An 18,921-nucleotide genomic window follows, 5' to 3' on the forward strand; every position below is an offset into this window, starting at 1 on the left:
CCCTGGTGCAACTTGAAGCCATTTCCTCTTGTCCCGCCACTCATTACTTGGGAGAAGAGACCAACACACACCTTACTACAACCTGCTTTCAGGTATTGTAGAGAGTGATAAGGTCTCCCCTCAGCCTTGTCTTCTTCAGGCTTCTCCCTGAGTCTTCTCCTCTTCAGAACAACTCTAGTTCTCTCAGCTACTCCTCATAAGGCCTGTGATCCAGACCCTTCACCAGCTTCATTGCCCTTCCCTGGACATGCTCCATCATGTCAATGTCCTTTTTGTAGCAAGACTTTGGGAAATCAAATTCTTTTCTCAGCATATTATTTACCCATGAAAGCCACCTACTAGTATTAATGGGAACTCTGCATATTTAGCACAGCTTCAAACCAAGATGGTACATAAAATAGCAATGTATCGATTTTCTTCTAGGATGAAAAATGCTAAAATATTTTTTCTGCACCATTCCAATATATATGTCTCTTGTTTTTCCTCTTCTAGCCACTTCTTATATATCAGTCCAACTCCAACCATTAAAAATCATTAGTGGCTTTTTCTCACACTAAGATTTGCGCTTCCCATCACTGAAAATACCTGTCTTGATGCTCTTCAAAGGCATCTCCCTGAAAGTAGATCGAAGCAAATCCACAACAGAAAGAACTGTCAATAAAGAAACATGGAAGTCTGCACCTTCTGATGCCACTGGTGTTTTCTATATTCAAACATGAATTCTTATGTAATTTAGAATAACGGTCCCTCATATGATATCCTGTGTAAAAGGCAAAGTACTCAACAGTACCATTTCAAGAGAAAGTCTGCAATATTTTCTGCTTACAAAAAGCCCTGTACATACTCTGAAGTCCAATACTGGGCCTTTTTTTAACCCAGACTCTGAAGGTCCTTTTCCATTCTACACTGAGGCAGGGGCAACATCCTTGCAATCAGATTTTTTCATTTCAAAAATTAATGACTAAGTTAAAGTGGCATATTGTTACTCAATGAAATGTTATCATAAAATGAAAAGTCACACTATTTAAAAAAAAAAAATTACTAAATGCAGACAATAATCTTGAGACTAAATTAATTGAAACTTAAAGTAAATAAAATGAATAAGAAAAAATACTAGAAAGGGAAAAGGGACTTCAAGAATGATGCATATGAAGAGAGTTCCACATATTCTAGCAAAATGGTATGAAGTACATATTTCCTTTCCTTGAGAAACTGTTATTGCTGTCTGGTGCTAAAAATTGTGAATTGATATCCTCACAGACAAACAGTTGAGATTTTTAAAGCCATTTCCCCTTTTATTTTCTTTATACAGGAGAAAGTAATATAAAGGGTTTAGAGAAGTTGTGAGCATTTCAGTTCCTTGGCATTAGAAATCATCCATTCTCCTACACTGACCTCTAGGTGGCACAAAAGAACCTTATCTAAGCAAGTCTGATTTTTCAGGCATTATGCCCTCCCAATCAGCCTCATCAAATCACCAATTATGACATCACAAAGCACACATCTATAACCTGTACTAAATAAAATATCAAATAAGTACTAAAGTAACAGCTACCACAACTAGACAGCTCTATTTTATGGCTTTTAATTGTGCATTGAGGTATACACCATTAATTGATTCTCCACAGCACATCTTATTTCCTTTCACCTTCAACTTATAAAACTTAAAAGGAACAATACCTTTACTAGAAATAAAGTTAAGGTTTACATCTAGTTTAATGTAAGGATTACTACAACATTAAAAATACATACAAACCCCCCCAATTTTCCTGATCCAGCAGGAAAAGAAATAGTAATGAGAAAAATACATCCTTTACTTCATCTTTTTTTAGACTCTAGTATGTGAAAAATAAAAGGGTCAGTGAAATCACAGCAAACCAATACTTACTGCAGCAGTACCTAGAAATGCTGCTCTTTTACTTAACTGATGTAGCTGTTGCTATCAAGATAAGACCAGTATGTCCTGTGTGACCAGGGAGAATTTTTATATTAACAGTCTAATGTTATGCACAGCACATGAAGTACCCCAACAACCCTTACCCCTTAAGGCTAAGGGCTTGTATGCCCTTAAGCATACAAGAATGACACCACAAAAGCATAGTTAAGACACTATAACATTACACCTCAGAGCATTTATTTTCCTCTACCAAAAAAAAAATAAAATATGCATGTGTACACTGCCCTTGTATCAATGCTGCCGTCTCTTTCCTTTATCTCCTCTCTTAGCCAAATCATTCACACTCAAATCTCAGGAACACTTTGACCAAAACCAAAATCACCTTCGCCTCCTAACCTGCTCCAGCTCTCTGTATGCAATTGCTCAGGCTGGACTTTCACCACTCTATCATTCAAAACCATTCCATCTGAAATGCTTTGCCTTCCCAGACTAAACATGAAGTTATGTGTAAAATTTGTCAAATCATTATGTGGAAGATCATTTGCACCAACATGTGATAACAGGGCACTGCATCGTGTGCCCACAATTAAACAGGAAAGGAATTTCTCTCACCTGGCATAGAAATCTTTTGGTGGAACAACCTCCTGAAAGAACTGTAGCTGGTACAGGTAAAGTCCAATCAAGTGTCCTGCACTGAATATAGCCATTAATACACACAGACAGCTGAATATCAGCGGATCAAATGCTTGGCAACAGGACCACCATGTGCACAGGCCCAAAAATACAAAGAAATACACAGCTGAGGTCAAAGATGGCACCATCATACCTGTAAAAATAAAAACATGGAGGGTCGGAAAAGTGTGGGAAATATCAGCATTTGTTACACCTTAAGTTTAAAATGAAGTGTATTAAAAAATTTAACCCAATTAGGTTTATGCTAATTATTACAATTATGCTAATTATTAGCATCAGCTAATTAGCTAAAGCTAATTATTAGCTTTAGAGCTAATTAGCTCTAAAGACTGCTATTAACTTTGAGACTAGAAGAGTAGGACTTTTTTTTTATTTTGTTCAATTCCTTACCATATCTTAGAACACAACCACTCTCCAGGCTTTCCTCTGAGAATCTTCTCTATGTAAAAATGTTTCATAAAGCATGGAGAAAAATAGAAAGGTGGCTGCGAGACCAGCCAGCACAGCCTGAGACCACAAGTGTATGAATTTTAAATACAAGATACTAAAATGTCATGATGAATGAACAGTGCAAAGCCTTCTCGTACAAATCTTGAGGTAACTTGTTAAAACAAAAAAAACCTCTGATTTATATACTGAAAGTAAGAGATTTAGATAAAATCTACAGAATAATCAGTAAATGTTTGATTTTTTTTTTCACTGTTAACTCCTAGAAACTTGTTATTTACATATGACAAAGACTCTGCTGTCTCACACATGTATGTTGGTTTTGCTCTTGCTTAGCTGAGTACTGCACTTGTGAAAATGTCTAACTGGTAAAGGAGACCTGACGCTCTGAGGGTAGCCTACAAAAGTAATTTAGGAAGCAGGAAAGACATACATGTCTAAGAGAAGCAACTATGAGAAAATGACAAGAGATTGCAGACAGCACAGCAGCCCAGTGGACTCTTAAAGAAATGGTAACAAAGCTAGCAAGGGGGCCTGCCTCAACTTATTTTTAAGCTTTTTACTAGTATGCATCTAGGAGCCCCCTTCCTCTGGACAGACTTGCAGGCTCCTCGTGCCTCATAGCTCCAGTGCACCTGCTGGCCCTGCAGCTGAGCCCAGCAACTGAGCCAGCTACTTCAGCAGCAGAAGGATTTGCCCCTTGCCAGGTGCTGGATTGACATGTCTTTTGGGGGCAGTACTCCAAAGGTCGGTCCCTGGTTGAACTGAGTCCAGGCACTGTGAGGACTCGTATCTACAGTGATTTTCCTGAGCTCCACCATCACATCTTTCACATCATACTTGAGACCAAGTCTTTAACCTATGGTGCTGTAAACCCAGCAATTTCTGCCTTGAGCCTGAAACTATTTCCTTCGTTCTTTCTAAGAGACACTTTGTCTTTATTTAAACACTTTTGGAGAAGGAGAATCCACTATATTCTAAACCAAATTTTTATTATGGTCAATTACTCTAGCTGTGAAAAATTCAAAATTTATTTCTAGTCTGAAATTGCATAGGTTTACCACCTAAGTGTTGGCTCCTATTATCACTTCTACTAGATGAGGTATCTTAAAAAAATGGTATTGTTTTGTCAGTACTTTCAGGTTGCAGTTAAATCACCCTTCATCTTTTTGGCACGGTAAGTAAGGAAAGTAACTTATAAGGCTCACGGTCTCTCTCTGGAAAACAGGCTTCTCAGACCTCAAGTCCTTTTTGTAACTCTACTCTGAACAACCTCCCAGTTCTTAGCTTGTATTGGAGCTCCATAGGCGAGCTGCCCATCAACATTCAGAAGAAATTGTTCCCTGTCACTGCTGCATGATCCTTCTATTTCACCCTCCATGGATGATGTTCACCCATGCAGAGTGGCATCAGGTTTTTGGGTTTGTTTGGTTTTCCAGGTTTTTTTTAATCACACCACTCTTCCCTTATGTCAGGTGTCATGGTGATCCACTTATTTTTTTCACTTTTTAGATTTCTTTCTTTGCATTTGGCTATGTGTAAGACTGTTAGATAATCTTACCTTAAAGAAAGAGTCTGCCTTACTGAAGGGGCCTCACCTGACCAGTCCCTGTCATTCAGTATCAAACATTTCTTGTACTCTTGTTTAATACTTCATATACTGGTATACTTATTCGTTTAGTATACAGTTATACCTTATATGTAAACACTCCATTCAAACATGTGAGCCAGCACATGGAAGCTAATTTACAACTCCATGATCCAATTTTGAATTCAGTGATTACAATCTACAGTGATTTGTACACTTCCATTCTGGTTGTAGCTGACTATGTGGTACTAAGTCAAACGTGTTATAAAAATGTTGGCTATATCATATCAAAACAACTACTTTTACTGACTCCATTGAAAACCAACAGGAAGTCTGCTTATTAGTCTTTTTACACACTACATGGTCAACTGAATACTCTTTGCTAGTTTTTCTTAATGAATACAGTTCCTTTTTATACTTGGAAGTGATGGAACCAAATCTATAAATTCACTTAAAAAAACCCCACAACATACAGTCATTAATAATATGCCCCCATTCACCATTTGAATACAACAGCAACTGTGAAAGTCATAAACAGAATAATAGGGCCACACAGTATCAGTACAAAAAAATTAAGCAACTCAGCATATTCTGATACCTGCCAAAAATTCAATTTAAATAAAATCAGCAGCAATTTCTTTTCCCTTAAAAATTTCCATTGTTACTCCCACAGGTACCAAAGTGCTGAAACTCATTTGTTAAATGTATAATCTAATGGGCTCTTGAGGAAATTTTTCAAATGCACCAACCTGCTGAACCAAGTAAAATTGTAACAACAACTTTTCCAGTGGTGATTATCATGTTGCCAATAAACTCCCTCAGTCTGGATGCTAGGGAGGCAATTCTACGCAGCAGTTTTAATTTCATGGTTTCCTCAAATTCTGCTTCTCCACAATCTTCGTCATCCAGATCTTCTTCATACATCAAAGCGTCATCTGGCTCTAATTTTTCTCTTGCAGCCTAAAGCAGAAGGAAGGAAAGAAAAACAGAATGCAAAAAACAGAGAGAGGGAGACATAAAGGAATTTGAAATTAAAAGCCATGCAGATATTATTTAACAATGAAGTCTTCTTATAACCCTTGACTATCCCAAGCAGTGAGAGCTAAGAAAGATGCACTAAAGCCAGAGTTGTGCATTGATGGTTCCCACTTCAGATCTGCCCCAAAATAAAAGGATGTTAAGCATTGTCTCTGAGAAAGGCTGCAGTCCTCCCACATGGGCACAACAGTCTGCTTTTTTGTTTTTACATGAACTTTAGTTTGGTTAGTTCAGCATTCTTAGCAAGATAAGCATATTGTTATCCACTATCTTTTAAACGCCTCTTTGCCTCAATGGCTTCAGTTATAAGCTCCAGTAAGCACAAGTCCCTTCGTGGTTGATGCTGCTCAATAAATCTCAGTTTTTAAACCCTTTTGCATTAACCTTTCTCAAACTTTAAATGCAAGACCTAGAATGGCACGAGTAGGAGTGATCTGGGACAGGGTAACAAGGCTTAAAATAAATGGACAGATAGCTCATTGCTGACTGAAGTTTGAGAAAGAAAAAATACACTAAGCAGAGAATTGGGGAGACAGTGAGAAATTGTGAGATTCACTGACAGTGAAAGAAAAGGTGAAAAAGTGAGTAAGAGAGAACTAGTGAAAGCTTGAGTGATCTACAACAATTTAGCAGAAAATAAGATCAGTGGCTTAGAACTACACAATGGAAAAGAGAAAATAAGGAAACATGTAAAGGCCCATCATACTTAAGCAGTTTGTTAGGATTTGGCAGTGGTTTTCACCATCAAGTCTCCATCGTATCTTGGAGACCAGAAGACATACACAGCTATTGAGTGATGTAGACTAAGTCATCAACCCACAGTGAGAATCTGAAGGATTACCAAGAGGCCCCCACAAAGACACAATTTATGGAAAAATTAGTCATTCACAGAGATGTAGGGGCATATTAAAAAAAAGAAAAAAAGGTAATAGTTTTGAGCCAGGTTCTCATCTGGTGTAATACAGAATAGCTTCTTTGGCACTAATTTAAACTTGAATTAGCTAACATTAGTTCTAGCCGAGCCGTATCTCTCTGTGTGAAAGTAAGAAAGACAGACTATTGGTATTTTTCATGAGAATAGCAGTCTTATATTTATTGGTGACCTTTGGCAGAAAAAATTCCACACTGACAGATAAGATTGCAGTAGGAACACATGAACTCTCAGCCAAGTTAACCAAATTCTTCTGTACCATTACATTATGTGGATTCCCACAGGAACAAAATTCCCTATAGACTCTTTCATTTCACCTTTAAGCTTGTTGCCAGCTATCTTCTCTTACTTTAGAGCTTTCACATTGTTGTGAATGCCCAGGGAAGAAAAAAAAAGCCTGCTTATTCTCAAGAGTCTCTATTTTACGGACAATGAAACCTATTAAATACAGCAGAGGGCTGATCTGGGAAATCTACCTTTTTCTTTGACTTATCACTATTTCACTAGCTATACCCATTTTAAATGGAGTACAGTAGAATTTTAATTGCTTTCTTATTGTCACCATTCACTTATACAGCTGTCAACATAGGAATTATTAGATCCTTTTGCAAAACAATAGAGAGATGGCAGCCCAAACACGCAGTCCCCACATTTCGAGCCATGCAGCATGAAGAGGTTTTCTGTCCATTCATCAATGCTGCTCATATCTAAGCTCCTATCTAAAGGATAGGAAATATTAAATATTCAGAAACAATGCTGACAGGGGGCTGAGCAATACATTCTGCCCTCACTTTCACCTCTTCAGATGTTTCAGTGAGAAAGCTAAATAATAGGCAAAAGTTATGGTCATTTCTGATTGTGTTGTAATTACTAGATTAACCTGCTCCTCATCCAGTCCTTTTGGGCCCAATCCTGCTCCTCTTGGACTGGGTCTAATGCTCTGTGCCTTGAGCTTAATGTGACCAGTGAACAGTGAAACCTTCAATAATCTTCAGATCCCAAACAAAGAAAATGAGTGAGACTGGTGGACATTTAAAGGTTATGAAACAGCATGCTTACTATACATGGGTCGAGCTGATGGAGACCCTTATTTCTTCAGCTAGTGCCTTCAGGTTGCTGAAGACAATATGCATTAAAACATAGACTTACTTAAAAATGTATAGGAATAATTTTAAAATAAATAAGTTATTTCATGGGAGGTTGTCAGGATTCACATCTCTTTGAGTACTGTGAATCTATGTTAAACATGAAGACACGATTCATATGTTTATAGAGCTTAAGATTGCTGATATAACGCTTAATTATACAGGAGCAGGAAATAAAAGTCTGAAGAGTCACAAAAGAAAACAATAAAATATTTTCCAAGCAGAAGCCAAAAATATTCTTGTGGGAAAATTAAATATTTTTAAGTATAAATTGGAGGAAAACACAAATTACCTTCAAATAGCAAAATTAAAAGGAGGACACAGAAGGAAGGAAACCACATAAAAACATCCCAGTGAAAGGTGGGACTTGATATCCTTTTCTGTCTCTTACCCCCACCTGCCTTCCAAACCTCAGGTGCCAAATCCCCAAATTCACATCTTGATCTCCTCAAAATTGGTCTTTGGATTGTCTATCCTAATTAGGACCATATTATTTTAACTTTACCAGGCTAATCACTCTTGCTTCATTGATCTGAAGAACCTTTAGGCTACATTTTGCCTTAAGAGTTCAGTATTAATAATCTAATACTGACACGTGTGACACAGCACGCCCAGGGAGAAGCACTAGGGAAGAGAGTATTGCACTGGGCCAGGATATAACTAAAGCTGAGAAGGAGATGATGGTGCAAACTTTCCATGGACTAAGGCTTATTCAAGCACAGCTAAAAGCTTGCAGGTTGATGAGTTACCAAACAGGTTAACTTTTTTGGTTTTCCATTTTTATTTATATATGAAAATATTAATTCCAAGTTCAAGAATGAAGTAAGAACATCACAAACATTCACAGGAAACGCAGAAAAACGTAATTCTGGTGTTACTGAGGTCATCAGATGCAGGAAAGAAAACTTCATCATTCAGATCCCCAGCAAATACCAAGCTGATTTCCCAAGTTTTCCTTCTAAAACTGCAAAAGTCTGTCTGGAGTTGGGAGTTCTTCAACCTCTCTCCTCAGTTTAAGACAAGGTAGCAAATGGGGTTATCAACAACAACCATAATACCCCACACAGCTTTTTCAGAACAGATGCATGTTGTTTTGAAACTTTTCAGTTGGAATTATCAATGATAGGTTGTGCAAGGATTGCCTGGTTTCAGAGCCCCAGGCTTTGCACCAGCACAATATGTGTAAGAGGTGGGTTAAATTCCTCATCTCTCTTCCCTATCTGCAAGTTCTTTTAAGGATAATACCATAGTTCTTAGCCTTATTCTGTCTGTGTCATTCATGACCCAGTTAATGATTATTTCAGTAAAAAGACTATGACAGTTAAACAACTATAGATTTGAGGGGTTTTTTGTGTATAAACAGATCGGTTTGTAAATCAGTATCCAAGATGAAAGGCCATGTTCCTTTCCTGAAGAAGCTGAAAGGCCATGTTCCAGCATATGTCAAAAAACCAAACTTTGGATTCCCCCACTCTCATATTCAGCACCCTCTAGTTGGATTATCTGGGCCGACTTTCCAGTTTCTCATATTGAGCACTTCAAGTTGCTGAAGGCAGGCAAATAGTGAACAGTTTTTACATCCAACATGGTGATAATGTGCTTGTTGTTTTAACACTTTCAAAGGATTAAATAGCCATACAAGTAGGCGCTCATCACAGAACACCATTACTCCAGTCAGACTGTTTTGCAAAGCTCTTTTTAACTATGTGGATTAGTCTAAAGCTACAAAACCATGTTACACAGGCTACAGTTAGAAAAATACTTTTACTTCCATAATAAATTACCTATTATGCAATTACAGGATCCCTGTGGATGCTGATTAAATCAAATAAATTTCTCCATTCAAGGAGTATAGAGCATTTGTGAAGCCGTAAACATGTGTTTCCATGACCTTTGCTCTGCAGAGCAGGGCCTCAGGACTTTCTATAAACAAACTAAATGCAGTTTAGGTTTTTTAGCAATCATGTGGAAGTCCCGGGAGTATTTATTGTACAACACTTTTTTAAACTGCCAAACTGAGATAGAGAACAGGCAAGAAAACAGTACAGCTCCTGTGGCAGCTATGGCAGCTACTATTGTGGCCAGGGCCAGAATGTCCATTAGCTACTTTGGGGGTTGCTTGTTCAACATCCAGCTTTTAAATGTTTCATCTGGTACAGTATAAACACTACTGCACAGAGATATCCTCTAGTCCCAGAGCTGTATTTACTAACAGGAAGCCTTAATTCTAACCTAAAACCCATTCTTGCTTCAGTACACTCCTTGCTTCGTACCTATGGTTAATGGTATTATGTCTGAAAACACAAAATTGCTCCTTTACTGACTTTTCAATTCTAGAGGACACATAAATTAAACCCTTCAAAAATTCAAATAATGACAGCAGCACAATTTAACTAATCAGAATTATTACAACTAAGGATATGCAAGCCTCAGAATGGACACAACTTCTATCCCTGTGAATACATTGCATTAATTATCAAGACCTCTCAAGCATGCACTGCTAAGCTCACAAGAGTAAGTTCTCATGTGAGTTCAGGTGCTCCTTCCTTCCAGTTGGCTCATAAATGTTGTAAAAATAGCCTCTTTTCAGTATTTTGACATTTCCTTACAGCCAGAACCTGTAAACAAACAGAGAGGAGTGAGAAAATGAAAGCTAAGACTGAGTGAAGTTCACCAAGCCTTACCCAAACAGCTACAGGTACGTAGGAGGACGGAGTGATACATTTTGGTATATCATGTGATTTATTGCAGGTGATACCAGAGATGTGCTATCATGATCTACATTAGCTTGAAGGTGTGTGGTTTGCTTGCAGAACACAGAGTTGCAACTGCTTTGCAAGGATACCAGAGTAAGCAAACCATAACACAAGCCTCATGGTCTCTCTCCTTCTGCCAGTGTTAATCTTCATAAGAACTTTTCTAGCTGTAGTATCCCAGACCTCAGCACAGACTTCTAACCCCTGCTGCTGACAGCCACACCAGTTTCTTTAAAGTGGGCTGGATTGTCTTCATGCTTCCCCACAGTTTATGTGCCCTGAGGCACACACTCACAGCACCCTGCTAACACTGCTACTGTAAAACCGTGATTCTCTCACTAAAATAACACTTCCTGTAACTATTTCTTTCCCTCAAATCAGAGATCATATTTTTATTCCATACCTGTGATAAAGCAGCACAGATACTATTTATCAGACATCTTTTATATGACTGTTCAAGCCATTACTATGCCCAAGTATCTGAACTACCTTCTCATTTCAAAAAACCCATGTAATGAATGGTTTGGCTTAGGAATGATCTGAGATAAGCTATTTGATTCAAATATACTAGCAGAACAATAGAAACAGACTCTCTCATATTGTTTTAGTTCAGTTGCCTCCATCATAACTAACCTGCTGCAGTCAACCTATTATAATGTGACCGAGTTCATACTTTTAAGTTTGCTATAAAAACATCTTCCCCCTCCCAAAAAAAGGTCTCCAACCTTTATCTTTAAATGTGAGATACTTACAACAGTAGGAGGATTTAAGTACTTGCCTTTAGAAGCAGCACATACATATGTGCATCTAGAAAAAATAATCAAAATAACACAGTATTCTTCAGTTAGACACAGCTGTGAGTGCAAAAGCCGAAAAAGAAATTTAACCACTACTTCTTTTATCATCAAAGGAACTGCAAGCCTTTAATGTGATATAAATGATTGTGGTTTTAACCTGCAGTCAATACTAAACCATGTTAAGGCAATCATTTATTGAATTTCCAATTTTGCAAGAAAGTGTAGAAGAACTCCACTGTTGTTCTGAAAGCATCAGCATGTGAGAGAGAAGCAGATGTCCCTGCTTTTCCTGCCACAAAATAAATTCAAACATTTCCACATAAACAATTACCACATGTAATTCAGCTTGATCCCTACAGAAATGGGGCTGCTTAGCAAGAGTATCTCTCTAAGGTCATCTTGTGCAAGGCACATGGGATGCTCAAAGGGAGCTCAGGCTGGTCTACAGAAAGCCAGAGAGGAACACCATGCTACACGCACGTGGGATTGTGAGGGGAGGGAAGGCTGTGGACTGCAAGCCAGGACAGAAAAAGAAAACTGTATGACTTCAGGGAAAGACCCAGCAAAATGAGCTGAATTAATCAAGTGTGAGACTGTAATGAACATTTTGGTAGGTGTGACATTAATGAGATAGAGCCTTTTTGGAATTTAAACAGTTTATTTTAATAATTTATATTACTCAACTGAGTTACTGGAGAGAAAAATCCTAAATTAACTTTAAGTCATATAGATCTTAATGAAAAAAATTATCACTAATACATCTCAAGTGTGCTAAAGCTTAGATAGTATCAGATAAATTTGTCAGTGATGTACTATCAGAAATAACTTTCAACGTGTTTGTAGTGTTTTATAGTAATGAATGACACACATACACTTCCGCAGTAAAATCTCCTGTAGGAAAGAGTCATTCATTACAAAAAAAAAAGATCAGCTATTTGCCGGAAGCACATAGGGACAGAGGCATTAAGAGGAAATGAAAAATAAATTAATAAAGGAAAGCACAGTTCTGAATCATGATAACAGGAAGGCAACTCATTAAATCCTGCATACAATAGATATTGTACTGAAAGGGCCAAAGATTCTTCCACTTCCCAATCTACCCATTGCACCTGAGCAAACACCAAGTGATTTCAGCACAAAACTCAACTTGGCCAATATGGAAACACAGTTTCACATCTTGACTTCAAAAAGCTGTCAGGCATGTAAGCCAAATGCCAAAGAGAGAGGAACTCACAGGCAGAGTTTGGTGTTTTGGCTTGGGATGATTAAACGTGTTTTTTCACTGAAAAGGAAATAGGAAGAGTTGGGTTATGACTATAAGGCACAATTCAGTACAAACTCAAAATAAGCTAGTGCAGGTATACAAAACCACATAGCACCTATGTGGAGTAATTCCTGGCTCAAGTAATATACACATTGTACCATTATGCACATTCCTAAGAAGGACGATAAACAGCCCAACCATGGTGCTGTGGTTATTTTCAGTATTGCCTCAGCTCATACTGAAGTGGCTTGTGTACTTCACCAGTACCACCCTGAAGAATTTCAGATTACTGAGATGAACAGGAGAATGGGACTTCTAATCTACAAGAGGATCCAAAATTACTTGTCTTCTTTTGTCTTGCAAACCAAACTTTAAGGAAAGATTCTTTTTTTCTTTTCCCCCAAACTGTCAGAGAAATAAATGCTAGAGAAGGAAACAGTGTATTGAAGCAAAAGAGCAGAAGAACTAAAAGGGTTATAATGCAGCTATGAATACACATGCAATCTAAATTAGATGTTTTCTAACCACCAGAAAAGCAAAATTACAGAACGGGGTCGTTTCAGTAGCAACGGGATGAAGAAAAGTTGCCCTGTTTTCAAGACAGTGCTTCCTACCTTCCAGAGGGAATTGTGTGATACAGCTGCCTGCAATAGCAACAGATTAAATTCTGTGAGCCAAGAGATTCCTTCTTGTGCTGTGTTATTCATCACTTAGGCTGTCCAAAGGCACCAGTATTCCAGGATTTTCAGCTCCTGGTTAATAACTCTGTATCTCAAAATTTGGAATGAAGAACTGTTATTAACCTCAGTGAAGAGCTGACACATGAAAAAACGCATCATGGGATGTTTCTAACCGAAACAGGACAGGTGCACACTAATGTTTCATGCCGAACAGGCTAACAGCATTTGGTGATACATAATGCACTGCACTATGTAGTACTATGTAGCTGTAACCTGCTGCAGTGTAATTACGTATTTGTGTTAAGACTTATCCAAACACATGTGCATCAAACCAAGAAGCTAATGTAACTTGTAAACTTTTGACCCTTGTTAAGATGAGATGCATTAGAATTGTTACCGAGGGAGGCAGCTGTGTAAGGTCTGGCAAACTTCACCACTACAAACATCAGGAGCAAAGAGATAAGGGAGCCTCATCTACCCGTTTTGAACCAGAGAAATAACATATTAAATCCTATTTACACCATGTTCAAAGCACACTAAGACCAAGCAGGTTTGGACCAGTTCTCCAGAGGGCAAAACCAAAGAAACATTTATAACCAATTGGAAAAGGTAAGCCAATGCTGTGCTAAATACAGATGACAATGAGAAAAAAAAAAAGAGAAATAAAAGAGGTGTCATCAGTAGCCTAAAAGTTTCAATCTTTTCTAAGAAGTTCTTTTTCCACAATATTTCCCACAATGGCCATAATTTTCTGTCTCTGAAGAGAAGCAATTATTGAAGGAGAAGAAGTTGCATATGGGAAGACGATGTTTAGAGACATCAGGGTCAAAGGGTTCAACATCAATGAGAGCTAATCAGGTCAGGTGAATGTTTGATTCTGGTAAAATCAAATTAAATTAAGATAAACACAAAACAATAAATCATCTTAGGAGAAATAAACCCATCACAGGCTTTAAGAAAAATGTCATGGTCATGTAGACAGGGTCATGGACACCACTGTAAACTGCTCAAAGGAGATCTCTGCATCTGAAGGAATGAAAAATGGCAAGGGTTTAGCAACTGCAAAGACTGGGACATCAGAGCTTTCTCAGAGCTGTGCTCTAAGCTGAACTAATTATCCATATTACACAGGCCATCCAGGTAGGTGATACACCAGTAGAATTGTTCAAACCCCAAATCTCTGAACCTCATAACGAATGTCATAACATTATCATTTAAATCTACAATAAGACCTTGCCTGAAATGCTGAGAAACTGATAATCCCTGTAGCTCAAATGAATATTGCAGATCTATAGCTTGTTCAAAAAAAAAACATAATTAACACGACAGAAGAAATTGGAAAAAAAAAAAAAGAACAGAGATTGCTTACTTTTAAAACGACAAATATGGAAGATAATAAATACATTTGATTTCCCTTAAACTATCTCACTCTGTTTTATAACATGTAATACAAGAGACCTTCCATAAAATTAAACAGTGTTAAATTCAAAATAAAATCAGAGAGCACTTATTAAATTGTGGAAGTCCTTGCTTCATGACGCCACTGAAGCCAAGAAATTAATGAGGTTTTAAAAGGGTCTGGGTAATTATATGTTTAACAAGATTATCCAGAATAGCTATAATTATAAACAACTTTTTTTTGGAAGGGATTTGAAACCACATGTTTTAGGATTAAAGTCATTTTTGCACTAGGAGAGAGCAATATAAATTTTAATGTTGGAGATGGGAGAAAAAGGGTATTCTCTGACATGTTGCTGTTCTTATTCAGCAGGGACCAGCTACTTTAAGGATACTGGTCTAAATGGGCAATTTCTAGGATAGAATGTCCTTGGACAAGGCATGGGACATGTGCACTTCTCAGAGCCTGTCTGTTCTCTCCTGTATGTATAACAGTTACACTTGGGAGTCCTGGACCAAATAAGAGCTCGCCACGTACTACGTGCCCAGTGTAGGCATAGGACAAATAGCCCTGTCACTGTTTAGAAAGACAAAGCTAGGAAAATGAGCATTTTTATTGCTTCTATGTGTCAAGGGACAGAGAAGCCGAGAGAGAGATGAAGTAATAGACTTGAGGACACAAACCCAGTTTGTGGCTGAAGTGAGAATGATGCTAGTCCTCTGATTAGAGTCCAGTATCCTGACTCCAGGTCAAGCTGTCCTCACATTCTTCTCAAACTTCAGTTTATTTTAAAATGATTTCCTCTTTTTACTTTTTATCCCTTTTGAGATCCCAAACAAATCTCTGCCTTCTGCAGAAAAGAACAGGTATGGAGGCTCTGGAACCAACCTTGCCTCAGATTATGGGACAAAGTACAGACCTAGTGGTCCCATTTGCTTTCTAGGAGATCATAGATGAGAAACAAGCTTGAATAGGCACGGCAGGAAGTGGGAGGAAGTTGCATTGAAGACTACAACTGTTTTATTCAATTAAGATCCACACCTTTTCTAAAGTTTAAGTTGTGCAATTGCAGAGGAGTTTCCTCCCTGCCACTGTCACTTAAAGCATTAGGCAATTCATCCAAAGATTCAAGAAAAAGCCTCTTCCTTTCTAATACCTATCACACTGTATATACTGTATCTGCATTTTGGCACATAAACCACCATCTGCACCAAATCAAAAATGTCATACTTTCAGCTGCAGCTGGGAGTTAACTGTTCTTTCTTATTTTCTTCCACCTTTTACACCTTGTGACTGGCATTTTGCTTTTCGGCATTTCCAATCCGGGCCTGTCTCCAGCTGAATTCACCTGCTTTAAATTTTCTAAGTCCTAATAAAAAAAGCCTGCAGACACGTTTGCTCCAAGTGTGCAACCATTTAGGGGTGGTAATGAGTTGGACTGCAGCCTGGTATCTGGCAGACCTTCCTATTTCATGACTCACTGTTAATTAAAACCACACTCTTTGCTTATTCCTGGGATAGCATTACTTACAAATAATTGAGAGTCTCACTGCCTCATAGCTTCCTCCCCCCACTTCTGTTCTATAGAATACACTTTTGTGATGGAGTTCTGTTTCCCTTAAAGTTGGATGCAGCACAATGAAGAAAGACATCCATTTTTCAATGAACCCTTGTTGTCCTTAATTTGGATTCTGATACTTTTTCTTGTTTTGAATTGAATCTCAATCCATGGGCAATCTGATCTGTTGTACTCTCTGCCTGGTTTCTAGAGGCTACTGCCATGTTGAAATACAGCACATAACTGAGTATCACAAACTGCTACTCAACTCCAGCCATTTTTATGGTATGCCCATATATTAACTGAAATGTGATGGGTTCACACAGACCTTTCAAAAGGTCAGTTTTAGCAAATTTAGTATTTCACTCTACCCTAAAGCAAAGAGCTCTGAGAATCATTAAATGTAAATAATTTAATGCAAAAAAAGTAAAGCTTCAAGACACTCTGCTTTTGCCTGGAATTCACAGTGCTGATTTCTTGATTTATAGAACCATCTGTTCTATAGGCTAGGCATCTAGCAACCTGAAAAATTACCTCTCTTATGGCTCTGCTAAGCCCGTTTAAATCAGCTGATGCATTCTTAACAAAATCTTGTACCACAAATCTCTGATGACTGGTGGCAAGGACTCTCAGCCAAAGCTCTTCAACTCTAGAGTTGGCTACGGGGCTGGTTCAACAAACCCAGGACTATTTCGCTTGAAGGCACAGTACCAAGCTCAACATTTTTCCTGAAGTGTCTCTTTGTAGGACAGTTGTTGCTGCAACTCATTCTGTGTTTTCTAATTCAACGGAGTTACAGCATCAGTACCAAGCTGCAACAAGATCCAGCCATAGGCATCAGTCGGTTAATGCAGAATTCAAAGGACTGGTCACTTACTTAGTCTTCCCTTTTCCAGTGTACTCTATCAAGGAAGAATTGAAAATTATGTGAAATCTACACAGTTTGGACTCATTTTAGATCATGCCAATATTCTCCCAAATGCAGACACTCAGCTGCATGCTCTGCATATGCATTAGGTTCCTTACAGTCAGTCCTGCCAAATACATATTCCTAGCAGATTCAGCTGCTTCTCCCGCCTCCTCCTAAATAGCAGAAATGATTCCAGGATGTTATGTGCAGACATCTAGAAAGAGAAAACTGAAGTTTGGAAAAATATGTTTAATAGGTATTAATTTTCCACTCTCCATTTCACTCAATCTTTAAAAAACAAGCAGGTTGCTCTGATACAGATTCATCATTTCAGTTGTGAAGATCAGAATTCTCTAAAGCATTTGGGATCACCTCACACAACAGAAAATATTACCCCTTTTTAAAAAAATATGCCTGTGTTGGAGTTTTTGGTGTCACTAAATCTAAACACAGCTGCTGTGTTCACTAAATATTCTGTTATACATACAGTTTACAGAACATAAATAATATTCACTGGATTTTGATGTGAAGAAGTCAAATGTATTTACACATATTTCTATTTGCCCAATATTAATATTTCTTTGCAGTCAGACTTTTCTTCTCCTTCTCACTCTTCCTTTGTGGAATAATTTTGACTTTTTAGTTGCACTGGTGGATTGACTTGAGGTAGCCAGTCCAGGATAGCCCAATAAAAAGCTACACTCCATGTTATGTAATTAGTGTTTGTTAGCTCAGTTTTTCCCTTGCACTGTAGGCAAACAACTGTTGAACCCTGCCTGGAAGCCAGCACCCATCCTCTCCAGTAGACTGAGCTCCCTTTGACCCACTCTCCAGGCTCAGGTTCATCTCTGAACCAAAGAAGAAATTAATATCCAAGCATCATCATAGAGGTTCAGAGGAACCTAACCATGGCCTTCCATTTTTCTTCTGAGTTTCTGCCATCAGATTACTCCCGTTTTATGAATATGCATGCTTTCTTTTCAGGAGATCAAGGGCTTCAAAAAAGTCTGTTAGAGCCCACTTTGGTAAAATGAAACTTTTAAGAGAAGCACTGAACACAAACCATGCTAATAAGCTACACTTAATACTTCAGACATCTCCACTTCTGGGTATAGCCCAAGGTTCTGGCCTGCTGCTAAATCCATTTTGCACAGCTCTAATGATAAAGCAGATTCAAAGCTGATAAAACCAGGTTCCAGGAGACACAAAACCTTGCATACACTCATCAGATCAAACCTACAAGTCCTCCAATGTGTAGTTAAAAAGCTGCAGCCTTCAGGCAATCCTCAGTTGCCAGGAGAGCCCATAAGAATTCCAGCTGCAACTGAGTATAAAGCACAGTCCTGATACTGATCTCTCACGTGCTAGAAACCTGACCAGCTTCTGGTACTGCCACAATCCAGACAACATGGCAACATGCAGAGAGGCCTCTTTTTACTCTATGTAGTGGCACCAAAATGGGCAACTGATCCCCCTAAATATTTTACTCATTTCAATTTCTGTTTGAAATGAGCAAGTTGAAATTGTCTCCCCTAAAAATGTCATTTTGAGAGTAAAGAAAAAAACATTCCACCCATGTAAAAGAAGACAGAAAATGAGACCCAGGGCATGCTAGACAGTCTGATAAAAAACATGTTAAGATTAGTAGTAGGAATTTCTCTGGACCCTGGGCTAAATTCCCACTGTGGCTTTTTATATTATAAACTTGTTTTCCCCTTTCTGTGGATTTTTCTGCATTCAGTATCTCTGCTATTCTTCTTCCCACTAGTAAAATACACAGTAAACACATCAACACTTCCAGCAAAGTCATTCCCCAAT

General features: G+C 38.2%; 1 protein-coding gene across 1 annotated transcript in view; it reads right to left on the reverse strand.

Moving 5' to 3' along the window:
* PIEZO2 (piezo type mechanosensitive ion channel component 2) overlaps positions 1-18,921 on the reverse strand; it is a 294,414-nt gene that overhangs the window by 115,065 nt on the left and 160,428 nt on the right. The window contains exons 6-7 of the mRNA XM_032707117.1: positions 5,375-5,585; positions 2,510-2,723 (exon numbers count right to left, since the gene is read on the reverse strand). Of these exons, the coding sequence (XP_032563008.1) occupies positions 2,510-2,723; positions 5,375-5,585 (425 nt within the window). The remainder of the gene's footprint in view (positions 1-2,509; positions 2,724-5,374; positions 5,586-18,921) is intronic.

The sequence above is a fragment of the Chiroxiphia lanceolata genome, chromosome 1 (assembly GCF_009829145.1).
Source record: "Chiroxiphia lanceolata isolate bChiLan1 chromosome 1, bChiLan1.pri, whole genome shotgun sequence".
In the NCBI taxonomy this organism is placed as follows: domain Eukaryota; kingdom Metazoa; phylum Chordata; class Aves; order Passeriformes; family Pipridae; genus Chiroxiphia; species Chiroxiphia lanceolata.